General features: G+C 38.4%; 1 protein-coding gene across 13 annotated transcripts in view; it reads left to right on the top strand.

Moving 5' to 3' along the window:
• The window catches only part of CADPS2 (calcium dependent secretion activator 2), a 498,042-nt gene that overhangs the window by 431,466 nt on the left and 44,014 nt on the right, over window positions 1–22,562 (top strand). For 4 of the 13 annotated variants that reach the window (XR_013960503.1, XM_080666487.1, XM_080666488.1 and 1 more), the window contains 5 exons: window positions 5,141–5,282; window positions 5,408–5,527; window positions 13,917–14,072; window positions 15,429–15,576; window positions 21,510–21,584. Coding sequence is in view for 11 of the 13 variants with exons in the window: in XM_080666487.1 (XP_080522613.1) it covers window positions 5,141–5,282; window positions 5,408–5,527; window positions 13,917–14,072; window positions 15,429–15,576; window positions 21,510–21,584 (641 nt within the window). In the remaining 2 variants the exon portion in view is untranslated. Of the gene's footprint in view, window positions 1–5,140; window positions 5,283–5,407; window positions 5,528–12,678; window positions 12,777–13,916; window positions 14,073–15,428; window positions 15,577–16,277; window positions 16,293–21,509; window positions 21,585–22,562 lie in introns of those variants that run through there. The other 9 variants (XM_080666489.1, XM_080666485.1, XM_080666490.1 and 6 more) reach the window with 4 other exon arrangements.

The raw sequence follows: 22,562 nt of genomic DNA, 5'->3' as shown, positions 1-22,562 counted from the left end.
TAAGACAGCTCAAGGATGGCTTTCAAACCATCCTAAGGCTTTTGGAGTTGGTTGTGATGGTCCATTGATGGCTTATAATCTTTAGGAGGGACATTATTAGTTTTATATTTTAGCAAGTCCCTCTGCTTGAGATTGTAAGAAGAATTGGCAGAGGGAAAATGAGGACCCTAAAGACCAGTTAGGAGAAACTATTGCAATAATCAGGGCAAAAGATGAGAATGCCGGGACTAGTAAAATAGCAGTAGTGATAAAGAGAGGCAGGGGAAGGGTTAAAAAGATAATCTGGATATAAAATACACAGATCTTGATTACTAATTAGATGTAGAGAGGGAAATAAAGGCCTGTGAAACAGCTTCCAAGTTGCTGGTGTAGTGATCAGGTGGATCATGTCTACTCTCTTGATGGGAATACAAGAAGAGAAGCAGACTTATTTAACAAGATAATAAACTAAATGTTTATCAAGTGTTTAATAAAAGATATGTTACTAGAAATACATTTGAGTCAACTGTTACTTAATCTTAGAATCTTTATAACATTTAATAACCAAGTATGATTTTCCTAATGTGCTTCTTCATTTTAACAACCTAAGTATGACATTTAGCTAATCTCTAAATGTATAATAAAGTAGCATTTGAACTTATTTGTAGATGTAATTATTTATTACATAAGCATGTGTTTTGGCCTTGGAGTAGTAAAAAAATAACAACAGTGCTTATCAAGATGTACAGCCAAGCCCAGCCGGGTGTGGCTCAGCGGTTGAGCGTCGACCCAGGAACCAAGAGGTCACTGTTTCAATTCCCGGTCAGGGCACATGCCCAGGTTGCAGGCTTGATCCCCAGTGTGGGGTGTGCAGGAGGCAGCCAATCAATGATTCTCTGTTAACATTGATGTTTCTATCTCTCTCTCCCTCTCCCTTCCTCTCTGAAATCAATAAAAATATATTTTTTAAAAAAAGATGTACAGCCAAAAGTTCTATATTCTTTATTAATAGGCCATATAAATTAAGGCTTAGGCATACAATCTAGCTATGTAGCAATGTAAAATTGTCCTGCTTTCAATGTGTACTGTAAGCACACTGAATATTTTCACAGTATTAATTCATTTTTCAATTCATTGAATATAATAGTTTTGCTCAACCTCCTGTCTTTTTCATATTGTAACAGTTTTTCAAAATTCTAACTCTGAAAACATATAATTTATCTAAGATATGGTGTAATTTTTTGTCATTTGCAAGATATTTTTTTTAACCTAAAACCACCTATTGTACTACATTCTATGTCTTAAAAGATGCTGATATGATGATGGTAGGTTGGATAGATATGTGAATGGATGGACAGACAGATAATGATTTATGGTGACAAATTGGAATGATGGTATTATAGTGCTATGGAAGTTAAGAGGGGGCTTGAAATAATTCTTATTCTATTGTCAAATAACTAAGTCACTTGGACAAGAGTCCTAAACTCTTTGCACCTCAGTTTCCTTATTGATAAGATTGAAAAAATTATAGTGTTTATCTCATAGTTTTTCTGGTGATTAAATGAGAGAATGCATATCAAACACTTAACACCATGTTTGACACTAAAAATGCTAGCGATGAGTAAGAGGAAGAAGAAGAGGAGAGTTGTTAGGTAGAGATCTAATAAATTCAGATTTGGATGTATTTTTTAATTTGCTCACCACAGTTAAATTTAGATGATCTGAGTGAGAATCTTTTCATCCTTAGTGTTCAGCATCCTATTCTCATGACATTTGGTAAAAGGAACTAAATTACATGACCCGTAATACCTTCTAGCTCCATGATTGGATCTCCAGGAATAAATAAAGCCTCTTTCAATGCTAATGAAAATATCATTAAGATAACATTAGTCTTCCAAATAAGACATTTATCTTTAAATATAATTATTATTCCCACTTTAATAGGAAATCTTTTAGCATATAGACAAGCCAGAAAAGACTATTTAGCCACAAAAAATATTAAACCATATCACCCAACCATTGGTATTGCTCAATGGTTGAGAGCTGGCCCGTGGACCAAGAGGTCACTGGTATGATTCCTAGTCAGGGCACATGCCTGGGCTGTAGGCTCAATACCCAGAAGGGAGCATGCAGGAGGCAGCTGGTCAATGTTTCTCATCACTGTTTCTATCTCTCTCTCCCTTTCTCTTTTTCTAAAATTAATAAAGACATATTTAAAGAAATACTAACCCATATCAGCTAGAGAGAGGAGAAAATTCTTATGTATTTATAATTACTGCCTACTCCACTTTTGTGTTTCTATAGTTTTCCAGACTGATAAATTTCAGAATCACTTAATTAAAATCCTATATAATAAAATAGTAATATGCAAATTAACTGTCACTCCGCGACAAAGATGTTGGCACCCATAGTGGGGGGAGGGAGGAGGGGGGGAACATCCCACGTCCGGCCGTGCAGAGAGAGGGGTCTCTGGCCACAGGCCGGGTGCAGGACACTGGGCTTGCAATTGTGTGGAGGGAGGGGCGACACAAGCCCAGCGTCCCATGCCTGGCTGCACGGAAGGAGAGGCGGTTGCCCCTGGCGATGTGAGCCCAGCGTCACGCACCCAGTGCACAGAGGGAGGGGTGGTCATCCCTGGTAACGTGAGCCCAGTGTCCCGCGCCCGGCCGCGCGGAGGGAGGGGCCGGGGACCCAGCATCCCATGCCCCGGCTGTGCAGAGGGAGGGGCCTCTGGCCACAGGCCGGGAGTGGGATGCTGGGCTCCCGGTCCTGCGGAGGGAGAGGCAGTCGCCCCCAGCGACATGAGCCCAGCGTCCCGCGCCTGGCTATGTGGAAGGAGGGGCGGTTGCCCAGCGTCCCATACCCAACCGCACAGAGGGTGGAGCGGTCGCCCCCAGCAACATGAGCCCAGCGTCCCGCACCCTGGCCACACAAAGGGAGGGGCCTCTGGCCAGAGACCAGGGCATGGGACGCTGGGCTCACAGTCACCCCCAGCAACGAGCCCAGCATACTGCGGCCTGGCTGCGTGGAGGGAGGGCCTTTGGCCAGAGGCCGGGGTGCAGGATGCTGGCATGGTTGCAGACTTGGCTGAGGGACCCCCCCCCCCATGCACGAATTTCGTGCACTGGGCCTCTAGTAATATATAATAGGAATTTTCACATTCATTCCACCATAGTGTCACATTTTTACCCAAATTAGAAAAACAAACAAACTAGTTTTCAGGGTATTGTTGCCCTGAAAAAGATTATATGAGATATTGTCAAAATAAGACGACACTATAAGAGTTGCTAGTAATTAAGATTTAGTAACTATAAGCATATACAGCTATTCAAATCTGTGAATGAAATTGCTGAGGGACTTTTCCTCATCTTCTACCTCTTCACTCTAATCCAAGGCACCACAATCACCACCACCATCACCCTCATCATCTTTTGCCTGGTCTAGTACGGTAAAGAACTAGACCAGGCAAAAGATGGTAAAAGAACTAGACCAACCACCTTCTCTGCTTCCACTCTTGGCCACCTACTTCCTCCATTTTTCACTCAGGAGCCATAGAGATTATATCATGTCGCTCCTCTACTTAGTAATAATAAAAAACAATAATGCTTCCCATTGCACCCAATACTTCTCACCATGCCCCATAACTCTAACTTCTCACCATGCCCCATAATATAGACACCACCTTGGACTCTTCTCCCCTCTCCCTCACTCTACTCCTACCACACTTCTTTGCAGAGCACCAGCTAGCCCTCCCTAAAACTCTTGTGCTAGCTACTCTCTTTACTTGGAAATCTTCCCTTCAAATTTTCCATGGATGATTCCTTTGACATTTAGTTGCATTTAAAATACCATCACCTAAAAAATACCTTTCCTAATCACAGAGAATATTTTTAAATGAACATGTTCTCACTTTGAGGGCTATTTTTTAAAATCACAACTGGGTTTAGGATATGTTCACATGAAAAAATGTGTACCATCATTGGAAACATTACAAATTCTTTATTAAATATTACTTAGTATTTTCCTACAGATTCTCTATTTTCTCATGGTGCAGTGTAGGCACATACTGACTGTCTTAGTCTGTTTGGGCTGTTATAACAGACTACCATTGTCTGGGTGGCTTATAACAAGAAAAATTTATTTCTCATAGTTCTGGAGGCTAGGAAGTCCAAGATCATGGTGCAGGTAAATTTGGTGTCTGATAAGAGCCTGCTTCATAGACAACCATCTTCTTGTTATGTGCTCACATCATGAAAGGGTCAAGGGGTCTTCCCAGGATCTCCTTTATGAAGACACTAATCCCATTTTTGGGTTCTGCCCTCATGATCTAATCACTCTCCAAAGACACCTATCTCCTAATACCATCACATTGGGTGGGGGTGGCAGAAACATTCAGTCTATAGCACTGACGTATGTTCTAATGAAAGTATGTGCATAGAAAGCGTCCATCTTCTGATGGAGGTAGGTACACCTTGCATAAACTCTAAGGCTTCTACAGTTGCTTTAGGAAGAATGTTTTATGCCCAATTCATTAAAGACAAATGGGCAAATGAAAAGTGCATGTGATGTGATGTGCTGACTGTTTTTAAAGACTCAAAGGGAAAATAAGATGACTAAAAAGAAAATCCAGAAATAACTAATAAGTTCATGAATCAGAAGAGACATTCCCAAGGCCACAGTCAGCCTCTTAGTGAATTTAACAACTATTTCTCTTAGAAGCAGCCAAGCTTAGCTCTTAGAGTTGAAGAGGTTTCGCTCTTCAGTAATACACAACATAGTACCAGGATTGTAACTGTTTAATTGCTATATTTACATGTGTCCAGACCTTTAGGGGACCCAGCAGCTCCCTTGCATAGAGATTCACCAGCAAATGGTCATATGCCTCATGTGTTAAACCTCTTAGAAAGTAAAAACATACCACTTCCAGGAACATTTCATAGAAATATAATCTATTTGTGCTTTTGAGATCCATATATAGAAGGTCAATTATACTTCTTGATCAGTTTTGAAGACTTGATATTCAGTAGGAGGAGCAAGATCCATTATCATCTACGTTTTATTCTTCTGTGTCCGACTCCTTCAGGAAAAGTTTTCCCCCCATATTTTCCAAATGCCTGATGTTCTCTCTCTGATAAACACTGTTTCTGCTTGACTATTTCAGCACTTTTATGTAATGGAAAATTTCACAAACACTTGCAAGAAATCTTTGTGCCCTTGGTTGTTCGCTACGTTGATCTCATGGAGTCCTCCATCGCCCAGTCAATTCACAGAGGTTTTGAGCAAGAGACATGGCAGCCTGTCAAGTAGGTATCTTGCCTAGTGACCATACAGCATCTGCCTCTTCTGTTCTGACCTTATGACTTTCCACATGGCCATCTGTAGTTATTGCTTATGGTGGTCCCTTCCCCCGTTGTTTGTTTCTTTACAGGAATATCGCCAACAGTCTTCCCAATGTAGCTCTTCCAAAAGTTCCAAGTCTGCCTCTTAATCTTCCACAGATTCCTAGCTTTTCTACTCCTTCGTGGATGGCTCCTTTATATGAGTCCACGTGTGTATTCCTCACTTATTTCCTGGTGCTGTGTTAGCTAGTGCATGGCCTGGGCTGTGTTCTGTGCAGATGTGTTTAGATTGCATGGCATTTATCATCGTTGGTTGAGGAATACTATGTTTTGGTTTTGGTTTCATTTTTTAAGCTATTAATCTAAGTTTAGCACATGGATGATAAATTATATAGATTTTTTTTTTTAAATACTCACTGGTTTCATGTAGTTTATATGTAATCTGTGGGGCAAGGGTCATTTTGTGACTCAGGTTGTAGATTCTGGCCTAAGTGATATAACCTGAGTCCTCCAATTTCAGGCCATCAGTGTGGCAAACAGTATGTCTGCATCCTTCCCTGGCTCCAGTGTTGTTACTGCCCACATGACTTCTCTTGTGCATGTAGAAAACCATTTTAAGAACAGTTTCGAGATAGAGAAACCAAGATGGTAGCATAGGTAAGCACCTAAACTGCTACCTCACACAACAATTTTAAAACTACAACTAAAAGACGGAACGGTCACCATCCAGAAACACAGGAAAGCTGGCTGAGTGAAAATTCTACAATTAGAAGGAAAGAGAAAAGCTCACAGAGAATTGGAGGTACGGCAAAGGGTCTTTGTGCACACAGAGAGGAAGGGCGGCTGAGAGCCTGGCTGACTTTCTCTGGCGGAAGGGGGAAGGAAGCCACCGACTGCGCTGAACCCCAGTTCTGACTGCACTGAACCCCAGTTCCAGGTGAGCCCCTGGGGACCCACGCTCTTGTGGGGGGAATCTGGACTCTCGGGCGGAGACTCGGGAGCCAGAGAAGGCAGAGGTCTGAAGGCGCGCACGTGCCAGTGTGCACAAAGGCTGCGGAGGTTGCCACAGGCTTTCCCTAGTGGAAGGGAGTCAGAAGCTCCTGACTGCACTGAGTCCCAGTTCTGACTGCACTGAACCTCAGTTCCAGCCGAGCCCCTGGGGACCCACGCTCTTGTGGGGGGAATCTGGACTCTCGGGCGGAGACTCGGGAGCCGGGGAAGGCAGAGGTCTGAGGGCGTACGCGTGCGCGCAAGGGCAAGGCCGACGGGAAGCCAAGACTGTCTGCTCCGCCTTGAGACTCCTCCCCATCCAAGCTGAGCACAGAGGCTATTGCAATTTGGCAAGTCTAATCCTATAAGGCTGTCTCCAGCACCGAACTTCTCCAAGCATAGACACAGCTGATCCTTACAGCCAACTGGCCTGGAGGTCAATTCCTCCCAGTGATACCAACAACAATCAAGACTTAATTACAACAAGGCTGTACACACAGTCCACAAAGGGGTGCACCAAGAGTGTCCACCTCAGGTTAACTGGGGAGGCCGACCCACTGGGCCATATAGGAAACCTAGCACACGAATCTACCCTACCAACTCAGGAAAGCAGTGAAAATGCAGCGTCAAAGAAACAGATCACAAACGAAAGAAATGGAGGAAAATAAACGACTGGATATAGAATTCAAAACCACGGTTATAAGACTTTTCAAGAATATCCTAGAAAAGGCCAATAAATATAACGAGACCCTCGAAGATATGAAAAAGGACCAACTAGAAATTAAACATACACTGACTGAAATAAAAAATATTATACAGAGACCCAAAAACAGACTAGAGGAACACAAGAATCAAGTCAAAGAATTGAAATACAAAGAAGCAAAAAACACTCAACCGAAAAAGCAAAAAGAAAAAAAAAAATCCAAAAAGTTGAAGATAGTGTAAGAAGACTCTGGGACAACTTCAAGCGTACCAACATCAGAATTATGGGGGTGCCAGAAGAAGAGAGAGAGCAAGATACTGAAAACCTATTGGAAGAAATAATGACAGAAAACTTACCCCACCTGGTGAAAGAAATAGACTTACAAGTCCAGGAAGCGCACAGAACCCCAAACAAAAGGAACCCAAAGAGGACTACACCAAGACACATCATAATTAAAATGCCAAGAGCAAAAGACAAAGAGAGAATATTAAAAGCAGCAAGAGAAAAACAGTTAATTACCTACAAAGGAGCACCCATACGACTGTCAGCTGATTTCTCAACAGAAACTATGCAGGCCAGACGGAAGTGGCAAGAAATTTTCAATGTGATGAATAGCAAGAACCTACAACCAAGATTACTCTACGCAGCAAAGCTATCTTTCAGAATGGAAGGTCAGATAAAGAGCTTCACAGATAAGAAAAAGCTAAAGGAGTTCATCACCACCAAACCAGTATTATATGAAATGCTGAAAGGTATTCTTAAAGAAGAGGAAGAAGAAAAAAGTAAAGAGAAAAATTATGAACAACAAATACATATCTATCAACAGGTGAACCTAAAAATCAAGTGAATTAAAAACCTGAGGAACAGAATAATCTGGTGAATATAATAGAATCAGGGGCATAGAAAGGGATTGGACTGATAATTCTCAGGGGGAAAGGAGTATGGGGGGTTCAGGAAGAGACTGGACAAAAATCATACACCTATGGATGAGGACAGTGGGGGGGAGGTAAGGGCAGAAGGTGGGGTGGGAACCGGGTGGAGGGGAGCTATGGGGGGGGGGGAAGGAGAAACAATTGTAATAATCTGAATAAAGATTTATTAATAAATAAATAAATAAATAAATAAATAAAAAGAACAGTTTTGAGAATATAATTGTTTTCTGTTTTTATCTTAGTCTCACCTTTAAAGGAACAGTTTTGCTAATTGCAGAGAAGGGGTTGTCCTTTATTTCCCAACACCAGCAAGGTCTTCTTTTGTCCCTTCATAAATCAGCTGATGAGCCTTGTTATTGTTAAATGATCTTTATATCATTAAAAACCATATTTATTAACTCCATGTTGTGACCAGCCTACCTACTGTAGATTCAGTAACTGAGAGTCATAAAGGTGAAAAGGACACAGACTTTCAAATCAATGAGCCCTGGATTTAGACCCTAGGTTATTAATTCTTAAGTCATGCTTAGCTTCAGTTCCCTAAACACTAAAATGGATATGACACCTGATTTCAAGACATTCTTGTGAGGATTTTTAAAAAGCTATGAAAAGCACCTGGCACATCCTAATTTCTCAACAAATGATAACTACTGCTATTCTACATTATGATTGTTATTACGATAGTTATTACTACTATCATCAATCATCATCATTATTATCCTTAATAGTATAGTTATCAAAAGTATGGCCTTCACAGCAATCAAATGAACCCAATAATAGCCCATACTTGACCCAAGATGTCATCTGAAGTCAGCTAGCAAGTAAATAATTAGGAAAAAAATATTACAATTTACTAAGAATTTATGTTCCAGGTACAGTGCCAACTTATTTATTGCGTCTAAACCTTATAACAACCCTGTGAAGTAAATGTCATTATCCCCACTTTACAATTAAGGAAACTAAGTCATAAAGACATTAAGAAGTAAAATGTGCCCAATACCTCACAATAAGGAAGTGATATAGGTAAGATGAACCCAGGTTTGCCTGACTTCAGAGCCCTCACTTATCATTCTTCTGCTTCCAGAGAATATACTGGTTAAGAGCTTGGTTAGCATCTTTTCTATCTACAGTACCATGACCTGTCAAATGTAATCCCAGTCTAGTCTGCATCCAATCGAGAAAAGACTAAGAAAGAGAACAACCTTGCAAAATGGTTTGGCAATATTTCTGCAAGTTAAATATCATCACTGTACTCATAATATTTATTAGGATATTAGGTTACATGTGAATCTTACTCTTATAGGCAAATGCTTTGGGCCATTATAGTGCGTCTATGTGTGCTCAGGAGTTACCTAGGAAGTATAATGGACCTTCATAAGTTTGTGAAATTTTGTACTTCTTTATACTGTTTAATAATTTAACTTTTTTGCATCCTTATTTATCATCTGTATAAAAATCTTAATTTTAACCAAGAATGCTATTGTGGACATTACCTTATGAAATTTAAGAGTATTATTGTTATTGTTCTTTTTGTCATCACTATTTTATTAACTTTGAGATATGTGTAAACCCTGCATCTCATTCTTGGGAGCTCCTTTTTAAATTGACCTGCGATTGAAGACAGGAATCATGACAAATTGTGGCTTTGTAAATTAAGTGCTTGTGCTTTCATCATTCTGGGCAAATAAAAAATGTTTGTTTTAAGTTAATGACCATTATCTTTACCTGCCAAGATGATCAACATTAGGCTCTTTGTCAAAGTGTCAGAATTACTCATAATGCTGTGATGTCATTGCAATTAAGTTTTTCTAACTTTGCCTAGAAAGTAATTTATTTATTTATCTCATATGGTTGTTTTTATTAGAGTCCACTTTTTCTCTTGAATCACTTTCCCTTCAGGATCTCCGGATATGAGATCCTGTCTGTCTGTTCTCTGAACTTACGGGAACTTTTCCCAATATCCAGCGAGTGTACGTTGATTTCATCTGGTGTTCCATCCCTCCTGTGCTAGGAATTCCAGGATATGCTCATCATATTCTTATAAACTTCATTGTTTTTAGACTTACAGAAGAGTTGAATTCCACTGAGTTCCCAAATATCCTTCAACCAGCTTCTCTTATATATCTTACATAATCATAGAACAGCTATCAAAATGAAGAAATGTACCTTACAACTAAATTACTATTAATGAATTACAGAATTTATTTGTATTTTACCAGTTTTTCCACACATGTCTTTTTTTTTTAAGTGGCAGAAAATATTCAGGTTTTTTTCTTTTTATTGAATTTATTGGGGTGACACTTGTTAACACAGGTTTCAGGTGCACAATTCCACAACACATCATCTGTACACTGTATTGTATGTTCACCACCAGAGAATATACTGGTTAAGAGCTTGGTTAGTCAAGTCTCCATCCATCACCATTTATCACCCCATACCCTCCTCTACCACCCCTACCCCTGCTCCCTGGCAATCACCACACTGTTGTCTGAGTTTTTTCTCTTTTTTTCTCAATCCCTCCACCCCCACACATACAGCCTCCTAACCCCCACCACCAACAGCTGTCAGCCTGCTCTCCTTCTATGAGTCTATCTCTATTTTGCTTGTAAGTTAATTTTGTTAGTTAGATTCCACATATGAATAAAATCATCTGGAACTTGTCTTTCTCTGACTGGCTTGTTTCACTTAGCATAATGCTATCCAGATCCATCCAGGCTGTCACAAAGGGTAAGATTTCCTTCTTTTTTAAGGCTGAGTAGTAGTCCACTGTGTAAATGTACCACAGCTTTTTTACCCATTCATCTGCTGATGGGCACTTGGCTGCTCCCAAATCTTGGATATTATAAATAATGCTACAATGAACATGTCATTGCAATTGGTTTTTTGAATTTTTGCTAGAAAGCAGTAAATAGCAAAAAAAAAAAAAAAAAAAAAAAAAAAAAATTCCATTTCACATGTATAAGGAATTAAGACTATAATTACTGATTAAGGGAAGATGAGTAATATCAAAGAACCATGGGTTTGAAAGATATATCCCTGTCTACTAATGAGGTGCTTCCCCACATCTCTCCCTCAATAAAAATCTTCATTCTGGGTGTTTTAGCTCTGAAACTGAATACTAGTAAGGTAAGTTTTCTGCCTGAGTTTAGTATTCATATGTGAATTATTTAATCTGTTAATAATACTTTTAGGAATAAGTCACTCAGAAATAATTTTAGAATGAAAAAATTCTGATAAAATGGCAGGTTATCTACACTATCTTGAGAGCAAACCTATTTATATTTTTTCATCTATTTAATTATAGCAAACAGTTTTCTTAATTACATTCCCAATTAAGCACATTTATTGTTCAGAATCATACCATAGCCTTAAAGAACAGAAGAAACATATATCCATATTCTCTATGAAGATTTAATTGTTACATATAATGAAGAAGTCTATTTTAATAGAATTCTGCCTTTTCTATTTGGGATTTTGTTTTGATTATGATTTTTGCTCTTGCTGTGTTGTTATGCTGTTAAAGAATGCATGTGTGTTTCACATAGCTACTAATCTTTCTGCTAAGTAAAAAATTATAAGAAGTCGATTTGCTTCTTAGCCAATTATACTAATTACACTTAAAACATAGGTCCTCTAATCTACCAAATATTACACTATGAATATAAGGGCGGTTTTGCTTGGTCATTTTTTTCTCATCATATCTATGGCAAAAAGGAGAAGTAAATATAGTATTTTTTCAAATATTTTTCACAGCAATATCAGCATGGTGTTGTTCTGGTTCTCTTGTTTGTTTAATGATACTTTTGGGGCACCTAAAGTTAGGAGATAGTTAGTGAATAAAGTGTGATGGGTCATCTCAGTGCTTTGCTGTGATTAGTCCCTGCAGAATTTAACTCTGAGGAAAGCCTGGCTAGACAAGGAGATCATGAGGAATTATTGGGAGAATGGTAGGAGGAAAGCAAAGGAGATTGGTGATGGAGCTAAGATGCTGAGGCTTGGGGTGGGGGTGGGGAGAGAGAAAGTAGGGGAGCAGAGTAGAGGTGATTTTTTTAAAGCTAGCTAATTGAGATATAGTTATCTAAAATAATGTTATCCTATATAATAAAAGTCCAGTGACCAAAATGGCAGAACGACCAGAATGACCAGAGACCAGAATGACCACAGCCCCTCACCCCAGCCAGCCACTCTCCCAGCGAGTGGTTAGGGGTGATCAGGGAGGCAGGAAGAGTGCTTAGGGGCGATCAGGCAGATAGAGGCAGTTAGGGAGGGTCAGGCAGGCAGAGGTGGTTAGGGGTAATCAGGCAGGAAGAATACTTAGGGGCGATCAGGCAGGCAGAGTGCTTGGGGTGATCAGGCAGGCAGAGGCGGTTAGGGCCAATCAGGCAGGCAGGCGAGCAATTAGGGGCCAGTGGTCCCGTATTGCAAGAGGGTGCAGGCCAGGCTGAGGGATCCCCCTCTGCCCTCCGTGCATGAATTTTGTGCACCAGGCCTCTAGTCTTTTATAAAAGTTTTCCACTATTCCCTTGTGATGAATGAGTTTATTTTACTTTTCTTATTTTCTTTTACAAACTAAAAATATACATTTTAGATTAGTATATGTTAAATAATTATTGGAACGCTGAAGAGAAATGAATCATATAGCTGCTTTTTTTGTTGTTGTTCTTTTTTACCACCAAGTTTCAATATGTTTTAACATAGGAATATTTTACTTTCAAAACATCTGTTTCCCTACTAGGCTACCTATGTGTGCCGGAAACCAGTCATTGTCCCACTAATAGAAAGATGTGGACAGGAAACCTGGAAGGCTGGTCAACAACCTTCATTGCTCTAATCACTCACTGTTTAGTTGAAACATTGTTAGCTGAAGTAGCCTCCACCTCTGTGTGTCTTATATAAATTCTGTTATTGGAGTTTCCTGCCTAAGGGCTATTGGTGTATCCCATAGTCTCAATAAAAGGGATTGCAAGGCCAGAGCAAGGGGCAGTCCTCCCACTAGAGGTGGGCTCCCGCCTGGCCCCCAATATTCCCAAATTAATACTTTTCCAAGTCTCTTTTCATTTGTGTGCGGCCTTCTCCAGAACCCGAACCCTGAACCTGAACCCTGAACCATGCAGGACGTGAAAGGGGTTCCCACATATGTGCATAATGGAAAGTAATAGTATTATCCTTCGCCCCAATAGTATATATACTCTGGTACAAATTATTTTCATAAATGGAAAATATAATTGCACTATAGTAATGAATGCACAGTAGATATTAGCTCCAAGTTAGATAGAAGTAATGACCTGAAATACATGATTTTGCTCCAACTTTAGCACACACTGAATGTCCTTTCTGTGGTAAACCGTATCTGATACTGTTAGGTTTAATTATGAGCTAGAAAAGGCACAAAGCATTTCAAGGTATAAGATTTTTTTTCCTACGACCTGTTATTTCATTTCCAGTACCTGTTTCACCTTTACCTGTAATTGAAAAGTTTAGGGGCTACCTACCTGTAGACAGACAGAAGCCATCCATCTTGATGACAGAAACACATACCAATGAGTAGAAGAATAAAGCTAGTAGTTGCTATCATATGGATTTTCTTGCATAAAACATATTTTTTGGAATTTCTAGAAGGAGATATTTATATATTTGATCTTTTTCCTAGAGATTAGTAAAGAACATTTAAGATATTTGTTCTTATCTACACAATTTAATTTCCTTAATAAAGTATCCTTATCCATTTTCTCCCTTCTTATGAAACCTTACTATGGTTTATTATGTATAATTTGTTCTCTTTGCCTTGCCTTATTCATTGAGAAGTGAAAAGGAAAAATTAGAAGATTGAACAAAGAAAATATTTGTATTAGAAATTGTATGTGGTATTTTTTCACTGAGGGAAATTGATACAAAGAGGAAAAAACAATATATTAGTGACCCACAGGGCTAACAGTGGAGGTTCATGATGTCCATTTTTCCTTTTTCTTCTAGCAATGGCTCAGCAACATCTGAAGACCTTTTTTGGAAACTTGATGCACTTCAAATGTTTGTCTTTGACCTACACTGGCCAGAACAAGAATTTGCCCACCACTTAGAGCAAAGACTTAAACTAATGGCCAGTGATATGATAGAGGCCTGTGTCAAAAGGTAGACATGCATTTTCTAGTTGCGTCTTAATATGCCAGCACCCAAAATACCACTTTTCACCAAATATTTGTTATATCATTGTCACAAGAAAGATTTCAATATGTACTACTCTTCCAAAATTTAATGGACATTAGGTTCTCTGACCTAAATTCTGGGGACCCATGTAATTCATAAACTTGGCCTGATAGTTTTTTTTTAGGTCTCCCAACCATTGCCCTCATCGGTAGCACCCATACTACATTAATCATTTCTATTGTGTTTATTGTCCCCTGTTTTGGAATACAGTGCTTTAAATTCCCAAGGCAATATAAATTCCCAAGGCAGTACTGCCCGAGACATATGGAAAAGGTCTGTTAAGTACTTTTGCGTTATGTACTGTGTGCGCCATGAAATGGGATGGCAAATTCTAATTATGATCAGTGCCATCACTTGTGTTTTCTGGTATTCCCTATCCCCATCAGGTGAGTTCCAAGTATCCATTTTCATTCTTCAGTACTTAACCAGAAATAAGTTATGTGGCTTTGGATTCTTCCAGATGTGCTTTCATATTTAATTGTTCTTACAAAATCAGCGTTGCATCCTAATTAGCCAAGCACTATTTTATCATTGTCTGTGTTCATAATATGAACAAGAACAATAGTGGAATAACAAATGCTGGTTGGAGCAATTGAATAATCCTGAATTCTTTAAAGCAAGACAAATTCAGTCATTAGAATAATGATGGCCTTCCAAGGCTGGGCATGGAGTAGATAATTTAATGTTTTTTAAGAAAATCGTGTTCATCATCTGTGATTCTAATGTTTCAAATCAGTAGATGTTCTTTTGATACTTAATCAAGACCAATTCCAAATTGCCTGTTATTCAGTTTCTTTAAAAAACCTAACTGCAACTTTGGGTATTTGAAAGAGAACCTAGGGGACGTAAAAGAATTACACATTCTGTGTTGAGCTATTAATTATGATGCTTTAGAGTTTTCCAGACTTGTTTTTTGACTTGGCAATAAATCTTCACATGGAGGATTTGTTCTGCTTTAATGCAAAGAAGCAAGTAATTTTTCTACTTGGATATTAATTCAGGTAGTTAAGTGAAACTGTGAGGTTGTTCCATTAAAAGTGATACATTAGATGTGGCAAATTGCTTCATGTGGGTAGAGAGATTGTCTGAATGACTGAAAAAGCTACGTTTAATATAAAATGTTCACCTGAAAAGAAGGCCATCCCATCCCAGCTCCCAAGCACTGCCACACTCCTATTTGCATGTTTTAAATTAGCATCTTGTAGTATTGATTTCACTTTTACAAAACAGGTGGGACAGATGTCAGTATTTCTTACTCTGAATTCATGTTTTAATGAATAGAACAAGAGCTGCATTTGAACTCAAGCTGCAAAAGGCAAACAAAACCACTGATTTGCGCATTCCCGCTTCTGTGTGTACCATGTTTAATGTGTTAGTTGATGCCAAAAAGCAAAGCACCAAACTCTGTGCCCTGGATGGAGGACAAGAGGTGAGTGGGTTGAGTGTCACATGTGGAAGTGTGGCACGTATGCCCTGGCAACGGACAATGCTGTTTCCAAAATTCATCCACTTGATTAAATTAAAAAGACCAAGTTCTCCAATACAAATTTTTGGTCTTTTCTTCACTCTAATATGGAATGCCCTTTATCCTTTGCTTCTGTCAGTTTCTTCTTTTTATATGAAGACTGCCTACAATTTTACAAATAGCCATTGAATTTCAGATATACCTTTTAACAACTTAGGTGTTGTGTATTTACATAAAGCTTACTTTTCACAAGCAAATGAGAAAGCTAGCTGCTTTGTTTATACAAATCTAGCATATACAAAGTTTGCATCCAAAAAACAAGCCACAGAAAATAGCATAAGAAATATTTTATTTACACAAAAATTTCTATTTTTTTAAAGACCAAGTTGAAATACACTTGAAAATTAGGCTTTATTCTCTTTAATAAGTATCCCATTGTTTTAATTTTATGTATATTTGTTTGTCTACATTCAGAAATAAATTATTTTATCCCATGATTTGTTTTTGTTGAGAGTCATGATTGAGTGAAAATGGTTGTTTTTTCTTAGATTATCTGTTTAAGTTGACATTTTATTGCATTTTTCCCCATTGTAATTACTTTTTCATCATTTCTTTACTCTTCCCTATGTTCTCCATCGTCTTTTTTTTCCCATGACATGATCCAGCTTGGTAGTCAATGGGTAAGTCTCATTTTTTTAAACCACATTCTCATTTGAATTTTTATTTTTGTCGATGTACATTTTTTTATTTTCATATTTTCAAATTAAAATTAATTTTGTTTTCAAGTTTTTGGTTTCTGCATGTGAGTAAAATGCTAACAGCTTCCTATAATATAGCAATAGCCCCAAGTCACATGAAAACATATGTAAATACCTTAAGTAATGTCAGGGGGAACGTTTCTTCCCTGTTAGGCTGCAGAATCTACAAATAGCTATGAGATTTTTACATGTAAAACCGAATGAGTTCACTCTCCTTTAAACTGAGTTCTAAGTAAATTCAGAAGCAGAATGATTATTAGCATTTTCAAAATACATGTGTCTTCTGCAATTGAGGAGGAAATGATGTATTGCTAATACCATAGTGTACAATGTTATATATTAAGTAGCTGATGCCTAAGAGTTGTAGAGTGTTCAGTAATTATCTGATCATTTACAACATGGTTTATTTTCCCTAATTATCTGGATAAGGAGGCAGCTGGTTTGGATATCAATAGCTCATATTCACCTCATGTTTTTCAATACCCAGAGGTAAGCCTTTGATTGTCTACTGGAGAATATTGTCTTAAGTCTCTTTGTAATAAGCCAATCCATTTCTCATCAGGTTTATTGAATCATCTTGCCTCTTCTCACTAATACTGGAATTATCCATTTGTTCTTAGTTTAGCATACTCTGAAGTGTTGTCACTGCTTTAAAAATTCTCCCCATTAGAAGCAATTCTGGTACTGCACTTAAAAAGGAAAACAGGCATATCTGCAAATGACAAGACATCAGTGCATTGCCAAATGAGTCTTTACATCAATAGGTGGGTGGGTTTTGAAGGGTAATCTGCTACCATTCATTATGTCTGCATCTATACCTTCTCACCAGAGACAATTCCCCCACAGCTTTCTCGTTCAAAATGTGCAGGTGTAAAACCCATCAGGAACCCTGAAAAGTGGTAGACAAGAATTTCAGTGCCAAAGAAGGACTTTATACTTTGCTTTTAATAGCCAGTAAATATACCCATATAATTACACAGACTTTCTTGCTCTATATTAGCTTGAGATAAGTTATTGTTGTAAATTAGTAAATATATTACATGCATAGGTGAGCCAGTGGGCTCCATTCTGTAGTAAGCAACAAATAACAGTGTTGAAAATACTAGCCCATTACACATTTTGGAAATATTATATATATATATAATATGTGTGTGTGTGTGTGTGTGTGTGTGTGTGTGTATGTATGTATGTATATATATATACTGATAGGTAAATCCAGCAGAGACGTCTAAATTATAAAGGAATTACCTCTGCACAATCTCCAATAAATTGTTACATTGTCCTTGTCAGTGAATAAAACCTTCTGGATGCCTTACCCACAAGGCTCCTGAGTTATGATTCTGTTCTCTGACGTGGCACTTGTTGATGCAAACATGCTCAGCCACAGCCCAGAACTGCTTAATGGAGTGATCAGGAGTGAACGATCTGCTCATGTGACACGTGTATGTAATGAGTCAGCAATCTCAGGCCAGTCCCTCAGGGACAGGTGTTGCGATCACAGAACCACCAGTGTTTAGAAATCCTTATTATCCATCCCTGCAGAAACGCAGATGACTGCGTGGGCCTTAGGCAGCCATCTACCCTCAGAGCCACTGTGTCCCATGGCCCATCTGTTAAGGATAAGAGCACCTTAACGGGGCCACTACGGGGATGTCAGGGGGCCTCTTGTAGGGGATTTGTTCTCAATTACAGTGAAATACTTTCATTTCTAGATTGGCACTCAAATATATTTAAAATTCATCCCAAGAGAAGGATCAACATCTTTTATGAATGCTGGATTATACTGGCATTTGATTAGTCTTCATTTCTTGTATGTTTACATGAGGACAGTCCAGTGAAATGATGATATTTACCAGAGTGTCACGTGATGAAGGGCTGATCTCTGAATTCCCTGAGCTCCATGAAGTAAGACTTCCTCAAGGGTTGTTGTTCATCTGAGTTCAAAGTTATCTACTGGAAAATAAAGGCACCAACAGTTTACTTTTGAGGGCATATGTGGGGAGAATTAGTCTGGAACCTACCATAGCCCTGTATGTAGGATTATTTATCAAACTTGAAATATGCTAAGAATTTTATCATTTTTCTATTGCAGATAAAAACTTTGCAGAATTTTATCAAAAATTTGGTTTATTTCTCTAAATGAAAAATCTAACAATTTTAACTTAGGTAACATAAATCTCTCTGCAGATCAGTTCTGTTCTTATCTGTTTGTGATCTCTTTTTCTGTGCTCGTATTTGTATGGATCCCCTGATGAATGACTTTTTCTACCTAACTTTCTGTTCTCCATATGTGGCATATGTGGATTATTCTCTTTGAGAAAGTGTAGGTAAAATATGAAAATTGAGGCCACCTCCCCATTCCTACCCACAATGCTCCCTGACCACCTGTACCAACTGTGCAGCCAGAACAGCTCCTGGGAGTTCCCAGCAGCATTCACATTTAATACTCGTGTCAGTCAGAGCTAATCAGAAAAATCTACAATAGCAAACGATTATATTACACAAACCTAATAAACCTCATCCAATTTGAGTTTGTCCTTTAAAGTAGCATATTTAAGATGTATACTTTTCTTCCTCTCTTTTTAACTTTCTCTCCCTCTCCCCCTCTCCCATTCTGCTTTTGGCTAGATTGGGTATCAAAATAGCATTCTAAAAATATGTATTATAGGAGAATTTTGTGGCTTCCAGGGTCTGTGGCTTTCCCTACCTTTCAATAAAAAGGGACCTCTTTTTTAAGAATATATTTAGACTGATTTCAGAGAGGAAAAGAGAGATTGAAACATCAATGATAAGAGAGAACCATTGATCGGTTGCCTCCTGCATGCCCTACTCTAGGGATCAAGCCTGCAACCCAGGCATGTGCCCCGACCTGGAATCAAACCATGACCTTCTGGTTCATATGTCAACACTCAACTACTGAGCCATGCTGGCCAGGCAAAAGTTACCTCTTTTGTGGCTTATCCCTTGATTTTAAGAATTGCCTGAATTTGTCCTACCTAAAAGTTTAATATGTAGAAACTCTACTATTTTATATCCAATAGCCTTCTAATGACATTTGATTACTTTTGAGTTAAAAAATGAAATTTATGGCAAATAGCAATAAACAATGAGGATAGGGCATATTTAAGAATATGGAGGAGAGATCAACTAAAGGACTTGTATGCATGCATATAAGTATAACCAATAGACGTAGACACCAGGGGGGTGAGGGCATGAATGGGTGTGAGGTGTGGGGGGTATTGGGGGAATAAGAACACATATGTAATACCTTAATCAATAAAGAAAAGAAAAAAAAAGAATAGGGAACCGTTTGGAGGTCTGGGTGCCTCCATCACTGTATGTTCTACAGCTCTTCCCATGTAAGAGGGAGTGAGAAGCTGGAAGGCCTCTGCTGTCTCCCCTTTCTAGTCTACCCCAGAGGGACCCTCAGTCAGGTATTTCCTTTCCCCCTTCTGTACAGACACAAATTTGGAGGGAGAAGGCTGTGAAGAGAGAGTGGCCGAGAGGGAGAGCTGGGGCAGAGCTCATTTGCATAAACTCTTTCACCGCTCAGTCAGCTAGAGGGAGGGGAGCTGCTTTTTTTGTACCTGTGTCTGGGGGGGTGGGGGGCGCTCTGGCCTTTTCAATAACCAACCAGCTTTTTCAGGTTCTTTCTCCTCTACTTTTTTTCCTTATTTTTCTCTCCCCTTTTGCTTCTCTCCAAGTTGTTCTAACAGCAAAAGTGTCTGTGTAATGCAATAGAAAGCCACCTCTATGTTTCTGTTCCATTTGTCCTCCAGGGAGCACAAGGTTGGGATGCGTAAGGCTTTAAGTGAGAAGGACACTTAGTATTCACTTTACTGGGCAAAATACTTGCCCAGGAAGTGCCATGTTTATATATGTCTGATGATTTTAGAACACTTGTCAATACACACACACAGGCAGAGAGAGAAAATAATTCACACGCTCCAAAATCATGCTTCCTTTCTTTATTGTTGACGCAGGTAGATGACCACTTGTAACTGTCAGAGCCTAAGGGGAGGAATCATTTTTTGTGTATTCCAAAGCAGAGCTCAGTTGATGTTTTGTTCTGTATGGAAACTTTGAGACATGTTTTTAGAAGAGGAAAAAATAGCTTTCAAAAACTTACATCTTAGGAAACCATTCAACCAGCAGATAAGTTGGTCTAATGTTTATACTGACCTGAGTACTTTTACTCTATGCATTATGTTAGCTGTTCCAAGAAGCCTTGAACCATCAAGATAGGGTTAGTCTTTACAAGTCACATTTTCTGTTAAGTGGCTCCTGGGGACAATCAGCTGTCAGATAAATGCTTCTAAAGGAAGAATTGCTGTTTAAGTGAATGTGCCTTCACATGCCGCTGTAGAAGCCGAAGCTCCTGCTAATTTAAGAATGGAACTCTTTAGTATTTTCTAAAGAAAGCAAAAAGAGAGAGAGAGATAGCGAGAGAGGGTCTTAAAGGTTTATTTTAAATACATCTTTTTTTTTGCATTTACTTAAAGGTGCCTTTTTCATGAGGAAGCAGTAATAACATGATGGGGAGTGAGTGCCGTTTTATTATAGCTTTTATGGCCTATTAATTTGTTACCATCTATTCACCTTTGTTTATGAAATTTTAATTTTGCCCTTGCTTAAGCATATTGTGAGAATTGTATAAACTGCTGCTCTCCGCACTGACAAAAAATGTCCTTTTAGAGTGAACAATTGGGAGCTCATTTTATTTCTAGAGCACATTTAAAATAACTTATGAATGAGAGTTGACAGACATGAAATGCTGTATTAATTAAATCTCTTTCTAGTCTTTTCGCTTCTCCAGCTAAACCAACCCTTTAGAAAAATACATGGCCACCTTAATTATAGAGGAGAAAACAAAAAGTATCCTTCACATTCCTCCATCTGAATAAGAATAAGAACTCAATTCATCTATATAATAACCCCATTAGCTGCTTAACTCAACAAAGCACATGGGAAAATTTTCAAACAACAATGCAAAAAGTGTTGATTAGGTAGATCATTTTCAAACTTTTGTTTTTCTAATGTTCAAGATGATCATTTTAAGTAAATCAGATATGTCATAACTAGTAGCTTTAAAGTTTTGTGTCTACATCAACTAATGCATCTTTGTCTTTTAATATCTAGCAACAGTACCATTCCAAAATAGATGATTTGATTGACAACACTGTAAAAGAAATCATTTCACTGCTAGTTTCAAAGGTAATGTATTATTTGTTCAACTTCTAAAATCAAAATTTAAAATTATTTTCTGTTTCTGAGAATTTTAGAAAAATCTGTCTTATCCTTTTATATACCTTGTTGAGAAATAGTAGTTTAAAAAGTTGCAAGGAAAGTTCAAATTTTAAGGAAGTTACAAGCAAAATCTGATGAGATTAATTAGATTAATTTTACATTTTGGATCAAGTCCATATGCTCAGAAGACAACTATGCAACTCAAGTATGAGCTTAGAAGGAATAACACACTATTAGGAGCCATTAGGAGAGGAAATTAGTATAAGATAAGTCACTCTATTTATGGGGCAAGGGGAAAGAAAACAATGAGAAAAGTATGGAAAATTCACCAGCATGTAGACTAGGTGTGATATTTTGGAAGTTGTCTAAGAAACTTGCCCAGCAAGGTATGTCATGAGTAAATCCATGCTATCAGGTACTACCCATCCTTAATACAGATGTGGATATTCTGGAAAGACCTCTTAGGAGTTATTGGATCAGAGGTTCAAAGAGGAAATGGTTTACATTTGGAAAAATGTGGGTGAGGAAGAGACAGTTGCATTTCATCATAACATTAATAATCCCATTCAGGGAAGGAAACCTGTTTTGTTCCAGTCCATGGTATTCTGGTTCCATGTGGATTTTTAATATTGCTAGTTAGTCCTGATTTTACAAAACAAATATGAAGCATCTGCTTATAGGTATCTCTAGCCCCACTCAAAGCAAAGCACCCCCCCAAAAAGATCAGTCTTATTTGTGGATGAATCTCTTTGTGGAAGATTTTATAACTTGTAGTATAAATGATATAGATATTTCCTGTTTACTTCATGAAATGCAGCTGAAAAGGCAAGAAGTGTATGTGTTTCGAACCACCACGCTATAACTAGACTCCTCACAATCACTTCCTAGACTTAGTTTCTACTTTCCATACATGTAGGAAAATTAATCTTATACCCTATTAAAATT

Source organism: Plecotus auritus (genome assembly GCF_963455305.1).
Source record: "Plecotus auritus genome assembly, chromosome: 4".
Taxonomy (NCBI): Eukaryota; Metazoa; Chordata; class Mammalia; order Chiroptera; family Vespertilionidae; genus Plecotus; species Plecotus auritus.
The sequence above is the reverse complement of the archived record's forward strand: the minus strand, read 5'-3'. Positions and strand labels throughout refer to the sequence as shown.